Here is a 19,080-nt window from a genome sequence, read left to right on the forward strand (position 1 = left end):
GGGTTGGGGAATGGTCTGCGCCTACAGATCTGTACACAGAATCTGGCGACCATCCGGGTCGTCTTGATCTTTGCCTAAAAGGAAAAGGTCGAATTTTTGCTTTTCCGGGAGATCAGCGCGCCTCACCAGCAGGGGATCAATGGTCTTACTACGTGCCTCTTCATAAAAGGGACATCTAAAGAATAAGTGCTCTGGGCTTCCTATCTCCCCCAATGAACAGACGCAAAGTCTCTGAGCATATGGGACTTTTTTAAAGGATCCTTCCAGGACCAGTGAGGGCAGAGCCGAGCTTCTGGCGGGTATAATTAGTATTGTGTTATAACTTTAGATTGGAGGAAGTTTATGCATATGTATTGCGTTAATAGATAACAGCTATGTATATTAAGAAGACCCCACCCTTTTGGGGTTTTGCTCAGCTTTTGGAGAGGGATCCCACTGAGCTATTATTGCTAGCAATAAACACCTTTGTTTTCTCGTGGAGAAATCGTAAAATCGTGGAGATTTCCTTCAGCCTCAAACATTGATTTTTGCAACACTGTATTCTTACGTTGACACTGTGGATTCACAATAAAGCATAGTTTGTTTTAACTGTGGTTTACTGTGCAAACTGGGCTGCAATCCAGCAACTCCGAATAACACCACATGAACCTCACGTAGGGCTTGAATTTATGAGAGAACGATGCTGACTCAAATCTTCCTAGAAGTTCTGGTTTTTGTGCCGGCAACACTAAACCACTAATGGCAGCGAGTGACCTCTATGGCATATTTCCTCCATGTTTTATCTTTGTGTCAGAAGTGGAACTATAGGCAGCTGTATACTGGAAAATGTTTGATGAATTGTATTTTATTTGTGAAAAATTTATACAGGTGAAACTCGAAAAATTAGAATACCGTGGAAAAGTTCCTTTATTTCCATAATTCAATTTGAAAGGTGAAACTAATATATGAGATAGACTCGTGACATGCAAAGCGAGATATGTCAAGCCTTGATTTGTTATCATTGCGATAATCATGGCATACAGCTTATGAAAACCCCAAATTAACAATCTCAGAAAATTAGAATATTCAAGAAAATCAGCAAAACAAGGATTGCAAATCGAGCAAAATTGGACCTCTGAGAAGTAGAAGCATATCTCACTTTGCATATCATGAGTCGATCTCATATATTAGTTTCACCTTTTAAGTTGAATTACTGAAATAAAGGAACTTTTCCACGGTATTCTAATTTTTTGAGTTTCACCTGTATATACTGTAGGCAACTGTCAGCCTTCTGAGGGCAGGCATTTTGAACAACGCTTTCTGGATTCACCCCTAACATCCTGGCCCTTTGGAAAGGCATTACCCAGTGCTTTCAGATGCTGAACGTGAAATTAGCTTATTGATCCCAGGAGCTAGATCAGTTTGTAGTTTTTGAAAACCAATTTCTGAGGTAACTTTCTCTCACCCAGCCCCCTCCCCCCCATGGCAGAAGAAGGCAGCTGCCCTCTTCAATGAAAGCTTTTCTGGGCCTCAAATTTGTGTGGGTTGTGGTGGGGGCCCATGATTAGAAAAGGGACAGTGGTACCTTGGTTTGCATACATCTTGGTTTGCATACGTTTTGGATTACAAACACGTCAAACCCTGAAGTGTGTTTCCCGGTTTGCAACCTTTTTTTGGTTTACAACCCATTTTGGGGGGATTACGAACACATTTTTTTGGGAGGCTCCATTGGCGAAAGCGCACCTTGGGTTACAACCTGTTTTGGTTTACAAACGGACCTCCGGAATGGATTATGGTTGTAAACCAAGGTACCACTGTACAGTCATACCTTGGGTTACAGATGTTTCAGGTTGCTTTTTTTGGGTTACGGACCCGCCGAAACTTGGAAGTACTGGTATGGGTTACTTCTGGGTTTGGGGGGGGGGTCACACATGCACAGAAGCGCTAAATTGCGCTTTACACATGCCGTGAAGCACCGAATCGCAACCTGCATGTGTGCAGATGCGCCGCTGCGGGTTGCGAACGCTGTGAGTTGCGAACGTGCATCCCGCACAGATCATGTTCTCAACCCAAGCGTCCGCTGTACAGCTTTTTGAATTACACTGTAGCAGGAACCCCTCCACCCCAATCATTCTGTTTGTACAAACTTCACACACACACACACACACTCACACACTACATACGCCACATTTCTGTTATAAATTCATAGAAAAATCAACCATACATCGGATTTGCACTGTTCCATTTTATTTTACTCCATATGACAAGGACTATCAAAGGGGGGTGGCTTGGTCCTGGTCAGCCATAATCCCTTCACCATCCCAGCACATCCACAGGAGCCCTGCCCAGTTGCTATGCCAACCCTGATGGTCCTAGACAGAAGACAATCAAGATCACAAAGAACTTCCATATGGGAGTGGATTCAGCTTGGACTGGAACAAAGGACAATGATCAGATCTTCCCTCAGGGGGCAGGAAACCGCGACTACATTTTGTCTTCAGAGAATAATTCCTGGGGAGGGGGAAAGGGGGAACCAGCCAGGTGACAGGACACTCAGGTTACCACCACAACTCCTCCCTCAACCCCTCCTTTCTGTGATGTATGCATGATGTTTCTGGGGGTGGGCTTGACCTAGGGGATGGGAATTTCAAAAGTTTTTATAAGACCTGGCACACCATTTTTCGGGGGGCCTTTCCTCTCTCTTGCAAGTGAGGGGAACACCCTGTTGCAACAGTTCAATAAAGGCCAAGCCTACAGGCTGCTGTTTTGCTCCAAGTTATCCTGGTTGGTGTCTTTACTTTTTGTCCAAGGGAGCCCTCGGATTTTTCCGGTAACAACACGAGATACAAACAAGCCATGTGACATGAGGGGGGAAATTTCCACACAGTAGCCTCATACCAGTGTGAGGTAAGAGTTACTGTGTGGGGCTACAGCCTTGGGAGGCCATGGTTCGAATTCACCACTCAGCCATGAAGGTCTCTTGGGCCTGCCACTGCCTCTCTGCCTAATTGGCCTCTCAGGTGGTCGTGAGGATAAAAATGGGGAGGGGAAGGACCACGGACACAAAATGAGCGCTGTGTGTGTTGAGGGGTGGTGGGAAGGGTAGTAAAAAATAAAATAAAATAAAATAAATATTAGGGCAAGTGCTGGAAGGACTTTTCACATTAAAATTTATTTGGGGATTTTTAGGTGAGAAAAATTGTGAGAAAGGGGATGGGATACAGGTTTATAATATCATGCAAGTTGTGGAGATAAAAGAAGGATAAGAATTTCTCCTTCATGATACTAGTGAAAGTGACTTGCCAGGAATTTCAGGCGAGACAAAAGTGAAATCTTCAAGATGCACATAATTCGTTTATGAAATATGCTGCTACAACACACAGTGCTGACCCGGCCGGCTCAGGCCACATCCAGACTTCCTTTTGTGCTGTGCTTTTAGGGGTGGGCTTTGGTACTATTTTATAATATGGCGCCCTGTGCGAGGCCAAAATTAGCCACCCCAAAAGGGATCTTCTCAGTTATGGATCTTCTCAATTTTGTACCCCTTCGGCTCGGCGACGTGTGCAAGGGAACTGCATGGACCGTCCCAAATCAGGCGCTGGTTCTTTCCAGGCCTAGGAGTGCACTTTAAAGCTCTGTCTCCAAGGCGTTTGTTTGTTTGTTTTGCCCTGGTACTTTCCCCAGGAAAACCTGTGTTTTGCTGCTGAAAAGGAGCAAACAGCAGTCGGTGGAAAACCCAATCCAAGAAAAAATCAGCTTTTCCCTACTAAAGCACCAGGATGAAACAGACAAACAAACAGCTGCTATGACAAAACCATGTTTGGACATGGTGTTTTAAAGTCCAGACCTGTTCCTAGAAACATGGCAATGAAAGGGTGAGCCCTTAGTTGGCTTTTCTAATCCAGGTACTCTCAGGGGCTTCTAGTGGTGATTTGCTTATTTTAAAATATTTTAAAATAAATAAATCATCACTAGGAGCTGCTGATAACCACCCAGTGATCAGGCAGGGATATGGGGGTGTCCTAGACCTGAGCTGTTAAGGAACATGCAAATTAATACAAGAATCTTGAACATGGCATGGTAACTAATATATGATGGCTATATTCAAACTCCAGCTTCAGGAAAAGTATGCCTCTGAGCACCAGTTGCTGGGGGATACCAGAAATAATAATAATAATAATAATAATAATAATAATAATAATAATAATAATTATTATTATTATTATTATTATTTTTTATTTATATCCCTCCCTCCCCAGCTGAAGCCGGGCTCAGAGCAGCTAACAACAATAAAATTAACACAGCATTCTAAAATCAATTCATTCTAAAATCAATTCAAAATCAAATTAATGGCAACCATCCACAGTATAAAATTTTTGTTAGCGATAACAAATGGGCTCCTTTGGACCCTTCTGGACAATTTCAAACAACATGAAAGAGCATCAGACCACAAAATGAACCATTGGGCCAGAGCTCCGCGAAGATTGCCAAAGGAGGGAGTCAGGCTGTGCCTTGGCCAAAGGCCTGGTGGAACAGCTCTGTCTTGCAGGCCCTGCGGAAAGATGTCAAGTCCCACAGGGCCCTAGTCTCTTGTGGCAGAGCGTTCCACCAGATCGGGGCCACAGCCGAAATAGCCCTGGCTCTGGTTGAGGCTAGCCTAACCTCTCTGTGGCCTGGGACCTCCAGTATGTTTTTATTTGAAGACCGTAAGGTCCTCCGTGGGACATACCAGGAGAGGCGGTTCCGTAGGTACGAGGGTCCTAGGACCCAAAAGAGAGGACCACGGTTCTCATGTCTTGCTTGTGAGGTTTTGCCCACTGTAGGAAACACCATGATGAACTAGATGGACTTATGGCCTGATCCATTAGGGCTCCTCTTACATTTTTCAGTTGCTAAGAATTTAACCATCTTATGGAGATACAAAAAGCTAGTAGCTGGGTTTTGTATCTCCAGCACCAGATAGTCTAAATAAAGGCATCATTTCGCATTGTGATTCATGAACTGATATAACTGGGTTGAAATGATGAATGGATTTTCAGTAACATCATCAGAGACACATATTTGGACCCAATGATATCAGTTTCCCACTGAGTTAATCAGCTGGTGCAAACTCCTAATTTGGGAGGGTTAGTCAGACTTTTGGGGTATGTACTTGCTTTGTAGTCTATTTTTGGTGGTATGATGACTTGTCTCAGTCTTTTTGAGAGATGTGCATACAAGTGGTGTTTGTGCTTGTGGTTTTTCAGTGTGGGGATGAGGCTTTACACTGCAATTTTAGTGGACTTGGTTGGGAAAATACAAAGAGCTGAATATATGAAGCACTGTGGTGCCCACTGGATGTTTTGTACTATAACTCCCATCAGCCTCAGCTAGGGATGGGCAGATTTTGGCAGTTTCTCAGTTTCCAATTTTTCTATTCTTAAGTTCATCCCATTTCTCGGTAGGGCCTTTTTGGTAGTGGCGCCCGCCCTGTGGAACGCCCTCCCTTCAGATGTGAAGGATATAAGCAGCTATCTTCTTTTTAAAAGACATCTGAAGGCAGCCCTGTTTAGGGAAGTTTTTAATATTTAATGCTGTATTGTTTTTAACACTTGATTGGAAGCCGCCCAGAGTGGCTGGGGAAACTCAGCCAGATGGGCGGGGTATAAATAATATATTATTATTATTAATTATTATTATTATTATTATTTCTGCATCAATTTGAATTTTTTTAGAATTCCTCATGAATATTCACCAACATTTTAGTTCAAATTTTGCCTAATATATACACATTTTTGTATGCAGTTCCCCCTAGTGTAATGCATTTCTGTATGTTATTTTCACAAGCAGGCACACCCCCACATTGTTGTGCACATCATTTGGTTGGAGAAGTGCGCTACAAAATTCAGAGATGTGAATTCCAAAGAAGAACTGCGTTTTGGTTCAAGAAGTTTCAAGAAGTATGAATTTGGGATGTTCCTATTAGAAAGTGAACTGAACCAAAATTCTCTCCAATTTCTAGCCCCTGTCAGCATGGCCAGTGGTCAGGGATGAGTTATAGTTCACAGCACTTGGAATAATAATAATAATATAATAATAATTTATTATTTGTACCCCGCCCATCTGGCTGGGTTTCCCCAGCCACTCTGGGTGGCTTCCACAAAGACCAAAAATACACTAATATGTCATATATTAAAAACTTCCCTGAACAGGGCTGCCTTAAAATGTCTTCTGAATGTCAGGTAGTTGTTTATCTCTTTGACATCTGATGGGAGGGCGTTCCACAGGGCGGGCGCCACTACCGAGAAGGCCCTCAGCCTGGTTCCCTGTAGCTTTGCTTCTCGCAATGAGGGAACTGCCAGAAGGCCCTCGGTGCTGGATCTCAGTATCCGGACTGAACGATGGGGGTGGAGACGCTCCTTCAGGTATACAGGACTGAGGCCATTTAGGGCTTTAAAGGTCAACACCAACACTTTGAATTGTGCTCGGAAATGTACTGGGAGCCAATGTAGGTCTTTCAAGACCGGTGTTATGTGGTTTCGGCAGCTGTCCCCAGTCCCCAGTCTAGCTGTCGCATTCTGGATTAGTTGGAGGACACCCCATTGCCTACCCTACTTTAAGAGATCGCCAGCCGATGGTCTGTAGGCAACACTTGAGCCAATCTTGTCTGGGTAGCCTCTGGACTGGTCATATCAGGACTGGTCATCATAATGTATGCTGGCCTTGCAATGTCTTATCCTGCAATTTTCATTTCAGTGGTCAATTTCCAACTGTATTAACAAAAAGTTATTTAAAACCTGATTTACCCAAAAAGAAATCCAGAGCATGCCCCCACTTGCTGATTATTATTATTATTATTATTTATTTATTTATTTACTTATACCTTGCCCATCTGCCTGGGTTACCCCAGCCACTCTGGGCAGCTTCTAACAGAATATAAAAAACATCATGAAACATCATTAAAAACTTCCCGATAGAGTTTTCTTCAGATGTCTTTGGAAAGTCATATAATTGCTTATCTCTTTGACATCTGATGGGAGGAGGGCATTCCCCACAGGGTGGGTGCCAAGGAGACCCTCTGCCAAGTTCACTGTAACTTCACTTCTCGCAGTGAGGGAACCGCCAGAACGCCCTTGGAGCTGAACACTGGGGGTGGAAATGCTCCTTCAGGTATACCTTATATGAGATTGATGAATGTTACCTATTTCAAATTGTGGTGAAATGGTCATTAGCTTGGAGAGGGTAAATGTTTTAGCATCCAAATGTATATGTATAGGTAAAGGTAAAGGGACCCCTGACCATTAGGTCCAGTCGTGGCCGACTCTGGGGTTGCGGCGCTCATCTCGCTTTATTGGCCGAGGGAGCCGGCATACAGCTTCCGGGTCATGTGGCCAGCATGTCTAAGCTGCTTCTGGCGAACCAGAGCAGCACATGGAAACACTGTTTACCTTTCTGCCAGAGTGGTACCTATTTATCTACTTGCACTTTGACGTGCTTTTGAACTGCTAGGTTGGCAGGAGCTGGGACTGAGCAATGGGAGCTCACCCCGTCACGGGGATTGGAACCGCTGACCTTCTGATAGTTGTCCTAGGCTCTGTGACTTAACCCACAGCTCCACCCATGTCCCAATGTACCGTATTTTTTGCTCTATAAGACTTACTTTTTCCCTCCTAAAAAGTAAGGGGAAAAGTGTGTGCGTCTTATGGAGCGAATGCAGGCTGTGCAGCTATCCCAGAAGCCAGAACAGCAAGAGGGATTGCTGCTTTCACTGCTGTTCTGGCTTCTGAGATTCAGAATTCCCCCCCCCCCCCTGTTTTTCTCCTCCAAAAACTAGGTGCGTCTTGTGGTGTGGTGCATCTTATAGAGTGAAAAATACGGTATATGTATATGTATATCCTCAGCAAGTGAATGAAGTTTTGTAATTCCGCTCAGATTCTTGACAGATTGGCTTTGAATGTGTTCAGACTTAAATGCCTGAAGCAATCAGGTGAGGATTCTCTGTAATGAAAGACCAACCTGAAGCTCAGACGCTGCGTTCTTCAAAGCTGGAAACATTACGGTCCAGAAATTCAGGCTTTTTGTGGCTGCTGTCAGACACTTTAATGCTATGGTGGGTTAAAAAACAACAACCTGGCATTGCTCTTACAGTTGCTTTCCCCCTCTTTTTTTCTTTCCAGGCCATCAAGATGGATTTCAGCTCTTACAGTGGAGTCCCCAGGTTCCTGACCAGGCCTAAGGCCTTTGTGGTATCCATGGGGAAAGATGCCACACTCAGCTGCCAGATCATTGGAAATCCCATCCCGCTGGTCAGCTGGGAGAAGGATAAACTTCCTATCCAGACAGGGGGAAGATTTAAAATGGTGGAAGACGGCGACCTATATCGTTTAACCATTTATGACTTGAGTCTGGACGACAGCGGTCAATATATCTGCAGGGCCAAGAACTCGATTGGGGAAGCTTTTGCCGCAGTTAGCATCAAAGTTGGGGAGCAGACCACTGTGACCGAATCGGCACCTTATTTCATCCAGAAGCCCACTTCTATCCGAGTCATCATGGGAGAAGACGCCATGTTCAAATGCATTGTCCAGGGTAGCCCACCCCTTTCGGTGAACTGGGAGAAAGACGGGAGGCACCTGGGCGGTCGGTCAGAGTCCAACCGCATCCAGATTGAGGCCCAGGGGGAGAAAAATGCCCTCAAGATCCAAAGCACTCGGTTGGTGGACAGCGGGACGTACACTTGCCGTGCAGAGAACCCTCTTGGGGCCACCAGCGCAGCAGCTGCGTTGGTGGTGGACTCGCCAGATTCTTACAGCCCAGGTGGCACAAGGCACGCTATAGACACAGACAGCAGCAAGACCTCCCCTTTGCTCTCACACTTGCAAAAAAGGCGAGAAGAAATCAGGAAGACAGACCTAACCACTGCCGACTCTCTGATCTCCACGGCTTACACCTCCATGGAAGGGCGGTCGAAACTCGGCCTGAGCCTCTCCCTTGACTATGAGAGGGCCGCCAGTTTGACGGCAAAGAGCTTCCGGGGCGATGGTGGTTCTTACTACGGGGTAACGACGCGTACTTTCACCGTCACAGAGGGGAAACATGCCAAGATGAGCTGCTACGTGACGGGAGAGCCCAAGCCAGAGATTGTTTGGAAGAAGGACGGCGAGGTCATCCTCGAAGGGCGGAGGCACATCATCTACGAGGATGAGCAGGAGAATTTTGTGCTGAAGATCCTCTTCTGCAAACAGGTTGACAACGGCCTCTACACATGTACGGCTTCCAACCTGGCAGGGCAAACCTACAGCTCTGTGCTGGTCACAGTCAAAGGTGAGTAGCTGTGTTTCACAATGGTTTGAGCTAATGGCATGTCCCAGTTCCATTTGTTGGGTTTTTTTGTTTTTAAATCATTTTTATTAAGTTTCCCATTTTAACAATCCAAACAAATCACATTGAATGTTCCAAATTATACAAGTACATATCAAATAGTCCAAATATTCTACCTAAATTATAAATTTTTTGTTGGGACTTCCCATGCTTCAGGTTCGGGGGCAGGGGCTCTGATCATCTTATATCTCTGCTGCCTTGAATAGTTTTTCCAATAGTTCCTTTAAATCTTCCTGTTGTTTACCTTCCTTCTTTCATGGCCTCTGAGTTGTTTCCACAAGCGAGTTGAAATAAGCAATGACGTGTTTCTGTGTGGATTTTATGTGTATGACTCTCCACTGTTGTTGCAGTATCTCCACACATGCTGGTGTTTATGCCGAATCCATCCAAAAGTCATTTCGCTGCTGGCAGACGCCATCTTCTCTCATCCCAGTTCCAGTTGGGGTAAATTGGGGTGAGCTCCCGTCGCTCGGTCCCTGCCCCTGCCCACCTAGCAGTTCGAAAGCACGTCAAAGTGCAAGTAGATAAATAGGTACCGCTCTGGCGGGAAGGTAAACGGCGTTTCCGTGCGCTGCTCTGGTTCACCAGAAGCGGCTTAGTCATGCTGGCCACATGACTTGGAAGCTGTACGCTGGCTCCCTTGGCCAATAAAGCGAGGTCCAGTCGTGACCGACTCTGGGGTTGTGGCGCTCATCTCGCTTTACTGGCCAAGGGAGCCGGCGTACAGCTTCCGGGTCATGTTGCCAGCATGACTAAGCCGCTTCTGGCGAACCAGAGTAGCGCACGGAAATGCCGTTTACCTTCCTGCTGGAGTGGTACCTATTTATCTACTTGAACTTTGACGTGCTTTCGAACTGCTAGGTTGGCAGGAGCAGGGACCGAGCAATGGGAGCTCACCCCGTCATGGGGATTCGAACCGCTGACCTTCTGATCGGCAAGTCGTAGGCTCTGTGGTTTAGCCCACAGCGCCACCCGCGTCCCATAGCACAAGTATAGGAAGCTACTTAATACCGAGTCAGGCCACTTGTCCCCTTAGCTCAGTATTGTCTACACTGACTGGCAGTGGCTCTCTAGGGTTTTGGGCAGGGGAATCTTCCCTGGTCCTACCTGGAGATGCTGGTGATCGATGCTGGGACCTTCTGCATGCAAGGCAGATGATCTACCACTGAGCTGCAGCCCTTCTCAAAGCGTAGGTGTTTTCAGTTTCTGGACTGTCCAGGTTGATTGGGTTGGTCTGGTGAATGAATGGTCCTGCCTCATAGTGGTGGAAAAAGATTGACTCCTGGCTTTCTCAAGCCTGAGATTCTGATGAACAAGTCCATTGCCGCCTTCTTTTTTTAAAGAAAAAAAAATATTCAGAGTTTAAACAAAACAGATTATCTTAAAACATATCATCCTTGAATCCCCCCCCCAAGTACCCCCCCCGACTTCCCTCAGCTCCAATCTCTGCTTTCTCTACAAATGCTATTCTCTGCATGTTACAAAACTGTATAGATCCTTAATTTATCTGACTGGTTATTGTCAATAAAAAGTTTGTGAGTGTTTATTTAAAACCTGCCAAGGAGTCCAGTTCACTTTGTTGTTTCTTTAAGTACTTTGTAAAAGGTTCCCATTCATCTTTAAAGTCACAGTTATCCTTGTCCTGTAGTTTATGTGTCAATTTTGCCAATTCTGCGTAGTCCATCAGTTTCTCTCGCCATAGTTCTTTAGTCGGGATTTCCTCATTCTTCCATCCTTGTGCTATTAAGACTCTTGCTGCCGTTGTCACGTGCATGAAGATATTTTCCAGCTTCCTTGGCAGGTCTTAACTCCATTGCCTTCTAAAGCCACCTTAGTATTGAGAGCGGGCATGGCTTAATAAGGCCTTCAGACACAGTATGTCTATCAATGGGACGTTCCAGCAGTGAAGTGGTTTTACTGCTCATCTGCAAAGATTAAAGCATTAGGGTGCTGAAGGATCAAGGCATACAGTCGCTGTGGGTTTGTTTCTCTTGAGAGCTGGCAAGCAAAAGTGCGATACTTAAATCCAGCCTGTCGATGTCCATCAGGTATTGGGCAGGCAGTGACAGAAGGGCTGCAATGGTCTGGCAGCTGTTTGGCAGCCTGTGAGCCACGAGCCGCAGGGCCTCCCTCGCCTTCCATGGCAACAGGTGTCTCCAGGCACAAACACAGCCACAAAGAGCAGCAGCACTTGAAGCCGCCCCCTCACTAAGTGCACTCAGCCTGAGCTGAAAAACAGTACAGGAGGCCTCAACTGTCTTATGCTTCACCTCAGAAAACACATCTAGATCCTCCAGAGTCCTCTGACAAGGACAGTGTGTCCTGTGGTCACGTCCACAACATGTACCCAAAAGAATAATGGGAACTATAGTTTGTATCTCTCACACAGCTCCCAGTACATTTCCGAGCACAATTCAAAATGTTGGTGCTGACCTTTAAAGCCCTAAACGACCTTGGTCCTGTATACCTGAAGGAGCATCTCCACCCCCATCGTTCAGCCCGGACACTGAGATCCAGCGCTGAGGGCCTTCTGGCGGTTCCCTCATTGCGAGAAGTGAGGTTACAGGCAACCAGACAGAGGGCCTTCTCGGTGGTGGTGCCTGCCCTGTGGAACGCCCTCCCTTCAGATGTGAAGGAAATAAGCAGTTATCTTATCTTTAAGAGACATCTGAAGGCAGCCCTGTTTAGGGAAGTTTTTAATATTTAATGCTGTACTGTTTTTAACACTTGATTGGGAGCCGCCCAGAGTGGCTGGGGAAACTCAGCCAGATGGGCGGGGTATAAATTATTATTATTATTATTATTTTATTCCCAGAACCCTTAACACCCTACGGTTCCCAGGATTTTTTTGATGGGTGGAAATCAGGTGTTTCAAATGCATGGCTGTGGATTTTCAGCAGGAACTGCTTGAGGAACCCAGTCTGGAAGTGCTGGTCCCATGGGTTAACCGAGTGGCGAGGTCCGAGTCCAGTCCAAGGTCGAAGGTGCAATATGGAGGCAGTCCGTAAAAGCTGAAGCTGGGTGCAGGGCAGGGAGACGGGTGAGGTCAGGAGCTCTGGCAGCAAAGCAGGACAGGGTTCAGGCAGGAACTGGCTACCAACAATGTTGCTCCCGCAACTTGGGAAAGGACTGGCTGGCTTTTATCTGCCCCGAGGCATAGGGCAGCCCCGATCCTCTGGCGACTCACCTCTCCTGGCCTGGAGGCGAGCACTCCTCCTGTGGGAACTTTGTTCCCTCTGCCTCTCTGCCCTGAGCCTCTGCAGCTCAGGAAAGGATGGAGGGTTACCAGACCAGAGGCAACCTCAGCTTCCCCTGACAGGGCTGAGAGTGGAGCACCTGCAGGCAATGGGTCCTCCATCACTTCAAGAGCCAGAGCAGACTCAACTGATGCCTGCACCTGAGGATCCAGCACAGGTGAGGACCCTTCAGGCTCAGGCCCCAGCCCCGGCTCAGCTGGTTCTGGAGGCGGGGAATCCTGTGCAGGCTAGGATCCCTCAGGTTCAGCATCCAAATCCGATTCCCAGGCCATCACACTGGATTTGGAGCATGTTTCAGATCAGAGCCCACAGCTTCTTTTTTCTTAGACGTATAACTGTCCAGTTTAAGGACATACTTTTTTTAAAAAAAGTCTGCACAATGGCATGTGTAGTTTGCTCCTAAGAGATCCAGAGAGCTGAGTTTTAGCAAGGATACCTGTGGCAAATTAGCCTAGGGGCCGTGTGCATGCTTTGTACCTTATTGTCGAGCGCTTTCCATTTGCAGTTGGAGAGCTTTGGGTAGCCAGGATGGGGAAGACTGCTGACCTCGGAGGGGTGCTGCCAGTCAGAGGACTGTACTGCGGGGATCCTTTGTGTCATTCTACATAAAGGAATGCCCGGGAACATCAAAAGTTGCCTTATATTGAGTTAGAGCATCAGCATATCTAGCTCAGTATTGTCTAAACTGACTGGCAGCACCTCTCCAAGGTTTCAGACAGGGGAGATTCCCAGCCTAATAATAATAATAATAATAATAATAATAATAATAATAATAATAATAATAATAATAATAATTTTATTTATACCCCGCCCATCTGGCTGGGTTTCCCCAGCCACACTGGGCAACTTCCAAAAAAGTATTAAATACAGTAGTCTGTTAAACATTAAAAGCTTCCCTAAACAGGGTTGCCTTCAGATGTCTTCTAAAAGTATGGTAGTTGTTTCTCTCTTTGACATCTGGTGGAAGGGTGTTCCACAGGGTGGGTGCCACCACCGAGAAGGCCCTCTGCCTGGTTCCCTGTAACTTGGCTTCTCGCAGGGAGGGAACCTCCAGAGGCCCTCAGAGATGGACCTCAGTGTCTGGGCACAACAATGGGGCTGAAGACGCTCCTTCAGGTATACTGGACCTATCTGCAGAGGACTGAACCTGGGACCTTTGCATGCGATGCATAAGGCTCATTAAGATTTCCTGTAGCACCGTGATTTCCACGCACAGGTCCTGGATTTAAAGCCCCATGTCCAAGCATGTGGGTTTTTTTGGTCCCGGTGCTCTCTCTGGGGAAACCACATTTTACTGCTGAATTGGAGCAAATGGCAATCTGCAGAAAACTCAGCTGCCATTTGCTGTGATTCAACAATAAAATGCAAGTTTTTTCGGGAAAAGGGCTGAGACAAAAACAAAACAAACCACTCAGACACAGGGCTTTAAATCCCAGACCTGTGCCTAGGAACATTGCCATCAATTTTGATTTTAATTAATTTTTATAATGTTTTTAGAATGTTGCACTATTTTGGTGTTGTTAGCCGCCCTGAGCCCGGCTTCGGCTGGGGAGGGTGGGATATAAATAAAATTTATCATTATTATTATTACAAAAGGAAACCTGGATGAGCCCTGAGCTACTGTATATTCTAGGAACCCCTTTAAAATATTGTAGAACCCCAAAAAGCATGATAGTTTAATGAAAACCACTAACCCACAACAGACAAGTATAGGTCTACAAGCGATTGTGGCATGTCTCTTCATTTCCCCCCCCCCAAAATTTTTTATTGGTTTTCACAATATTATAAAAACACACACACACACACACATACACACACACACACACACACACACAAAGCAAACAAACAAAACAAACATAAATCATAGCCTTATTAAAAATTACAGTTATTGACTTTGTTAAGTGACTTCCTCACTTCCCCTTTGTTGAATTTCATTGCATGTCCTTTTAACGGTTTTCCAAATCCCAATTTTTATGAAATTTTACTTAAATATTAACATCCTTAAATCTTCACCTTATAGAATTAAACATATTAATTCATCACTTAACATAAATAAAATCCTAAGCCCTGCTTAGTATCTGCAAGCTATTTCCATTTAGTTTAACTTAACAAATTTAACTAAATAATCATTAAATTTATTCCATTCTTCCTGATACCACTCCTCCTTCTGGTCGCGGACTCTTCCGTGTTTCTTAAGTCCCCCTACTCACGGGTGTTCTTTTTTAAAGCCGAATTTCAAAGGAAGAAGGTCAGCGCTCTCCGGCAACAGCTACGCGGCTTCGCTCTGTAGACGCAGCAATCGACCCGTAGCACCGCGCCGCTCCCGCTGCACACCGGAACCCCTTACGGGGCTCCCTCGCAAAAAACGGGGGGCGCAAAAGGTGCCTGCTGGGTCCCACGCTCGCAGGCTCTTTCTGCCTGCGATTTCAAGTCGGGTCCCCGCTTCGCCGTAGCGGAACAGACCCTCTTTCTACTGAGCTTCTCCTCCTACTCAGAAGGAGACCGCCATTGCCGTTGGCGCCGCCTCCGGAAGTCTGGTCGCGGACTCTTCCGGTCAGGTCGGCTAGCTCCGAAAAATCCATCATCTTCATCTGCCATTCTTCTATTGTTGGTAATTCTTGGGTTTTCCACTTTTTAGCTAACAAAATACGAGTAGCAGTTGTGGTTGTTGTCCCTTCAGCACTGTTGCCGACCTTAAATATTTTCCCACATCTGAAGGTAACTTTCAAAAGCCTCAGCAGAAATAGGGGTGTTAATGGCAGAAGCTGGCCGTAGGCTGTGAAGGTTGGGGTGTTTCCGCTGGCAACGAAGTGTCCCTTCGGGTGAGAGAGAAATAAAATATCCTGCCTTTCATTTAGGATAGATCTCAGCAGCTGTGAGAAAGTGCAGTAAAAGGCTGACAGGACTGGCGTAACGAGCGTGGTTACTTTAGCAAAGATGGGAATGTGAAGCTCAAGTCAAAAACAGTGGCCATGTAACCTGGTTTCGTATTGCTCAGCTTAGAAATCTGGAAAAAGTGTTCGCATAGGTCATGGGTAGGCAAACTAAGGCCTGGGGGCCGGATCCGGCCCAATTGCCTTCTAAATCTGGCCTGCGGACGGTCCGGGAATCAGGGTGTTTTTACATTAGTAGAATGTGTCCTTTTATTTAAAATGCATCTCTGGGTTATTTGTGAGGCATAGGAATTCGTTCATCCCTCCCCCCCAAAATATAGTCTGGCCCCCCACAAGGTCTGAGGGACAGTGGACCGGCCCCCTGCTGAAAAAGTTTGCTGACCCCTGGGATAGGTTGTGAGGCTATCACAAACTGGAAAAATGGGGAAGGTGGGAGTGACTCCTGCCAGTTTCAAATGCTGAAAATGTGTTTCAATAGCTTACAGACGCCAAAGTAGTTTTAAAACATGTAATGATTTGATGCCAGTCCTTTAAATCAAATGCTCAGGTACTTTGGAAATGGAGAAGGGAGTGAGCTGTGAAATCACAGGTGGACTGTAAGTTAAATGATTTGATCAGATGGATTTGCTTAGATGTGGATAATCAAACATAGTGATTTGATCATCGCTAGCACCACTGATTGCCAAAGAATGGATGCTTTTGAATTATGGTGCTGGAGAGTCCCATGGACTGCAAGAAGATCAAACCTATCCATTCTGAAGGAAATCAGCCCTGAGTGCTCACTGGAAGGACAGATCCTGAAGCTGAGGCTCCAATACTTTGGCCCCCTCATGAGAAGAGAAGACTCCCTGGAAAAGCCCCTGATGTTGGGAAAGATGGAGGGCACAAGGAGAAGGGGACGACGGAGGACGAGATGGTTGGATAGTGTTCTCGAAGCTACCAGCATGAGTTTGACCAAACTGCAGGAGGCAGTGGAAGACAGGAGTGCCTGGCGTGCTCTGATCCAGGGGGTCACGAAGAGGCGGACATGACTAAACGACTAAACATAATTAAAACTATCCTCATGCCACCCAAGTCTGCTGTTGGGGAAAACATGATACCTTTCTTCTCCTCAATTCCACCAGTGCTTTCCCCAGTTTATAAAGCACCATAAACCTGGCAAGAACTCAGTTCTCTATTTGATCCACCAGAATTTCACAACCATGATGTGGTTTCTGGCAACCTGGAAGATTTTCCCTATCGTTTATCATCCAAAACTTAGTTTATGACCCACCACCCAATTAAAGAGTGCAACACAACTCAATAGCATTCCTGACAGTGGTTCCAAGAGATAAATTCTGCATGGATCCCTCCTGATGGCTGCTCTACAAGATTGGACTTTTGCCTAGAGCACTTTTGTCCTTGTGCCGAGATCATTGTCAACAAACAGCACTGCTTGCTTTTATAATCTCAACCATGCAGAACATAATGCCATCTACTTCCAGAAACAGTTTTGACATCACAGTCAAAGAGACTGACAAAGGAGGAGCTGTCATCTTCATGTGCTAGTTGGATTACATATGGGAGGTTAACAGGCAACTTTCCAGCACCACCATCATTCTGCAAACCAGTATCCTTGGGCCTATGGACTGCCAAAGGGAACTGTAGAACCTGCTGCAGAACCACCTTAAAGGAGTGCTGGAGCAAAAACTATGCAGAGACACTCCAGGAGTATTCTATCTGCTATCACAAATTTGCAAACTGGGTTATTCGGAGCAAACCATTGTCTTGGACACCATAACTCTCACAGGGGAGTCAACTAGCTATGTAGTCCTTATTGTCATGCTGCTAGCACTCCTGTTCATTGTAGGATATCACAGACCACCACTGTGATAATGGGTACCACATTAGGTAAAGGTAAAGGACCCCTGGACGGTTAAGTCCAGTCAAAGGCGACTATGGGGTATGGCACTCATCTCGCTTCAGGTCGAGGGAGCCGGTGTTCGTCCACAGACAGCTTTCCAGGTCATGTGGTCAGCATGACTAAAATGCTACTGGTGTAACGGGACACCGGGACGAGTGCCAGAACACACGGAAATGCCATTTACCTTCCCACCACAGCGGCATCTATTTATCTACTTGCACTGGTATGCTTTAGAACTGCTAGGTTGGCAGAAGCTGGGACAGAGCAATGGAAGCTCACCCCTTTGTGCGGATTTGAACTGTCAACCTTCCGATTGGCAAGCCCAAGACCACAGCGCCACCCGTGGCCCTATGTGCACCACATTAGTCGACACTGGAATAGGTTCAGAGTATGAGTTGCCAATTGAAGACCTATGTATGATGAAGCAGACCTAGCAGAGGAAGTCAGAGAACAGCACGTATTTCCCACGGCTCTCAGCCAAGACGTCTCCAGTGAATCATCAGTTATCCTTCCATCTTGCAGGCGGGCCTTAGGTGAAAGGTCTTTCTTGCTTACAGCCCCACAACTTGAGGAAGCTACTCAAAAGCAAGAGTGGCCCACCAGATGGACAGGTTTGTAGCAAAACTCCACCAATGTTGTGGTCACTTAGACCTCCAAGTGGAAAAAGATCCACAGCTGGGGTGCCATCCAATTCCAAACCATGATAATATATATATATTAACTGCAAGGTTGTAGAAAGCAAGACATCCATAGGAAAAAAGTTGCAAACTATTTTTCTCCCAGTTCAGTTTTGTATGATAAATTGATATGGTTTTGTTGGTTCTTACAGTAAAGTGTTTAGCCTCGGTGGAGAAGGGAAAGCACCAGGAAAAATAATCGGGGAATCACAAAACAGGCAAAGTATATTTCTAGGTGTACAAGCTACAGTAGAACTCTGAAAGAAAAACATACTTTAGTGACAGGAATCCAGTGATGTGGAAGGGAAGGGATTTTGGCACCACTAGCGCAGTTGAGCCATGTTTGCAGGGCATGTATCTTAGGAGAACGTATTTTTCCACATGCAAGGGCAATTTCTGTAGGAAAGCATTCAGGGATGTGATCTGCCAAGAAGCTTCAAATGGTCCTGTTCCAGGATGATGGTACCACATGATCTTTTGGGGATGTGTAGACCAAGCCTTGATTTAGAATGCAGCGCATTCATCTCTGAAGTAACCGACTGTTTGAATACTCAAAGTATTCCAAACAGAGGGAAGAACAAAGGAATGTCATTTGTCATGCTGGCAGTACTGTGTGCTGTTCCAAACAGGTGTTCTTGTCATGCAGTTGGCAATGATTTATAACCTTCATGCCCACTACCAACCCTCTTGGAGGGCATCAGGAGTGGCACAACTCGCTTCTGACCTTTAAACATTCAGGAGGAGGAAATTGGGGGGTGGGGGAAAGAGAGAATAAGCCCCAAAGACGTGGAACTGCAAGTTGACACTGAGGCTGCATACACACAATACCTTTTACGGCAAAGCTACACTTTCCAGAATGGTTTACCAGTCTATCCCGCTTCCCAGGGAACTGTGGGAATTGTAGTTCTGTGAGGGTAACAGGGGTCTCCTAATAACCCTCAGGACCTTTAAAAAACTGCAGTTCTCACAATTCTTGGGGAAAACCATGACGGTTTAAAGTGGTACCATAA

The 19,080-nt window shown here is 45.9% G+C and overlaps 1 protein-coding gene across 1 annotated transcript in view; it reads left to right on the plus strand.

Moving 5' to 3' along the window:
• Positions 1–19,080, plus strand: part of OBSCN (obscurin, cytoskeletal calmodulin and titin-interacting RhoGEF) — a 201,055-nt gene that overhangs the window by 5,545 nt on the left and 176,430 nt on the right. The window contains exon 2 of the mRNA XM_053359224.1: positions 8,136–9,282. Coding sequence (XP_053215199.1) covers positions 8,145–9,282 — 1,138 coding nt within the window. The 5' untranslated portion in view covers positions 8,136–8,144. The remainder of the gene's footprint in view (positions 1–8,135; positions 9,283–19,080) is intronic.

The sequence above is a fragment of the Podarcis raffonei genome, chromosome 12 (genome assembly GCF_027172205.1).
Source record: "Podarcis raffonei isolate rPodRaf1 chromosome 12, rPodRaf1.pri, whole genome shotgun sequence".
NCBI classification, from domain to species: Eukaryota; Metazoa; Chordata; class Lepidosauria; order Squamata; family Lacertidae; genus Podarcis; species Podarcis raffonei.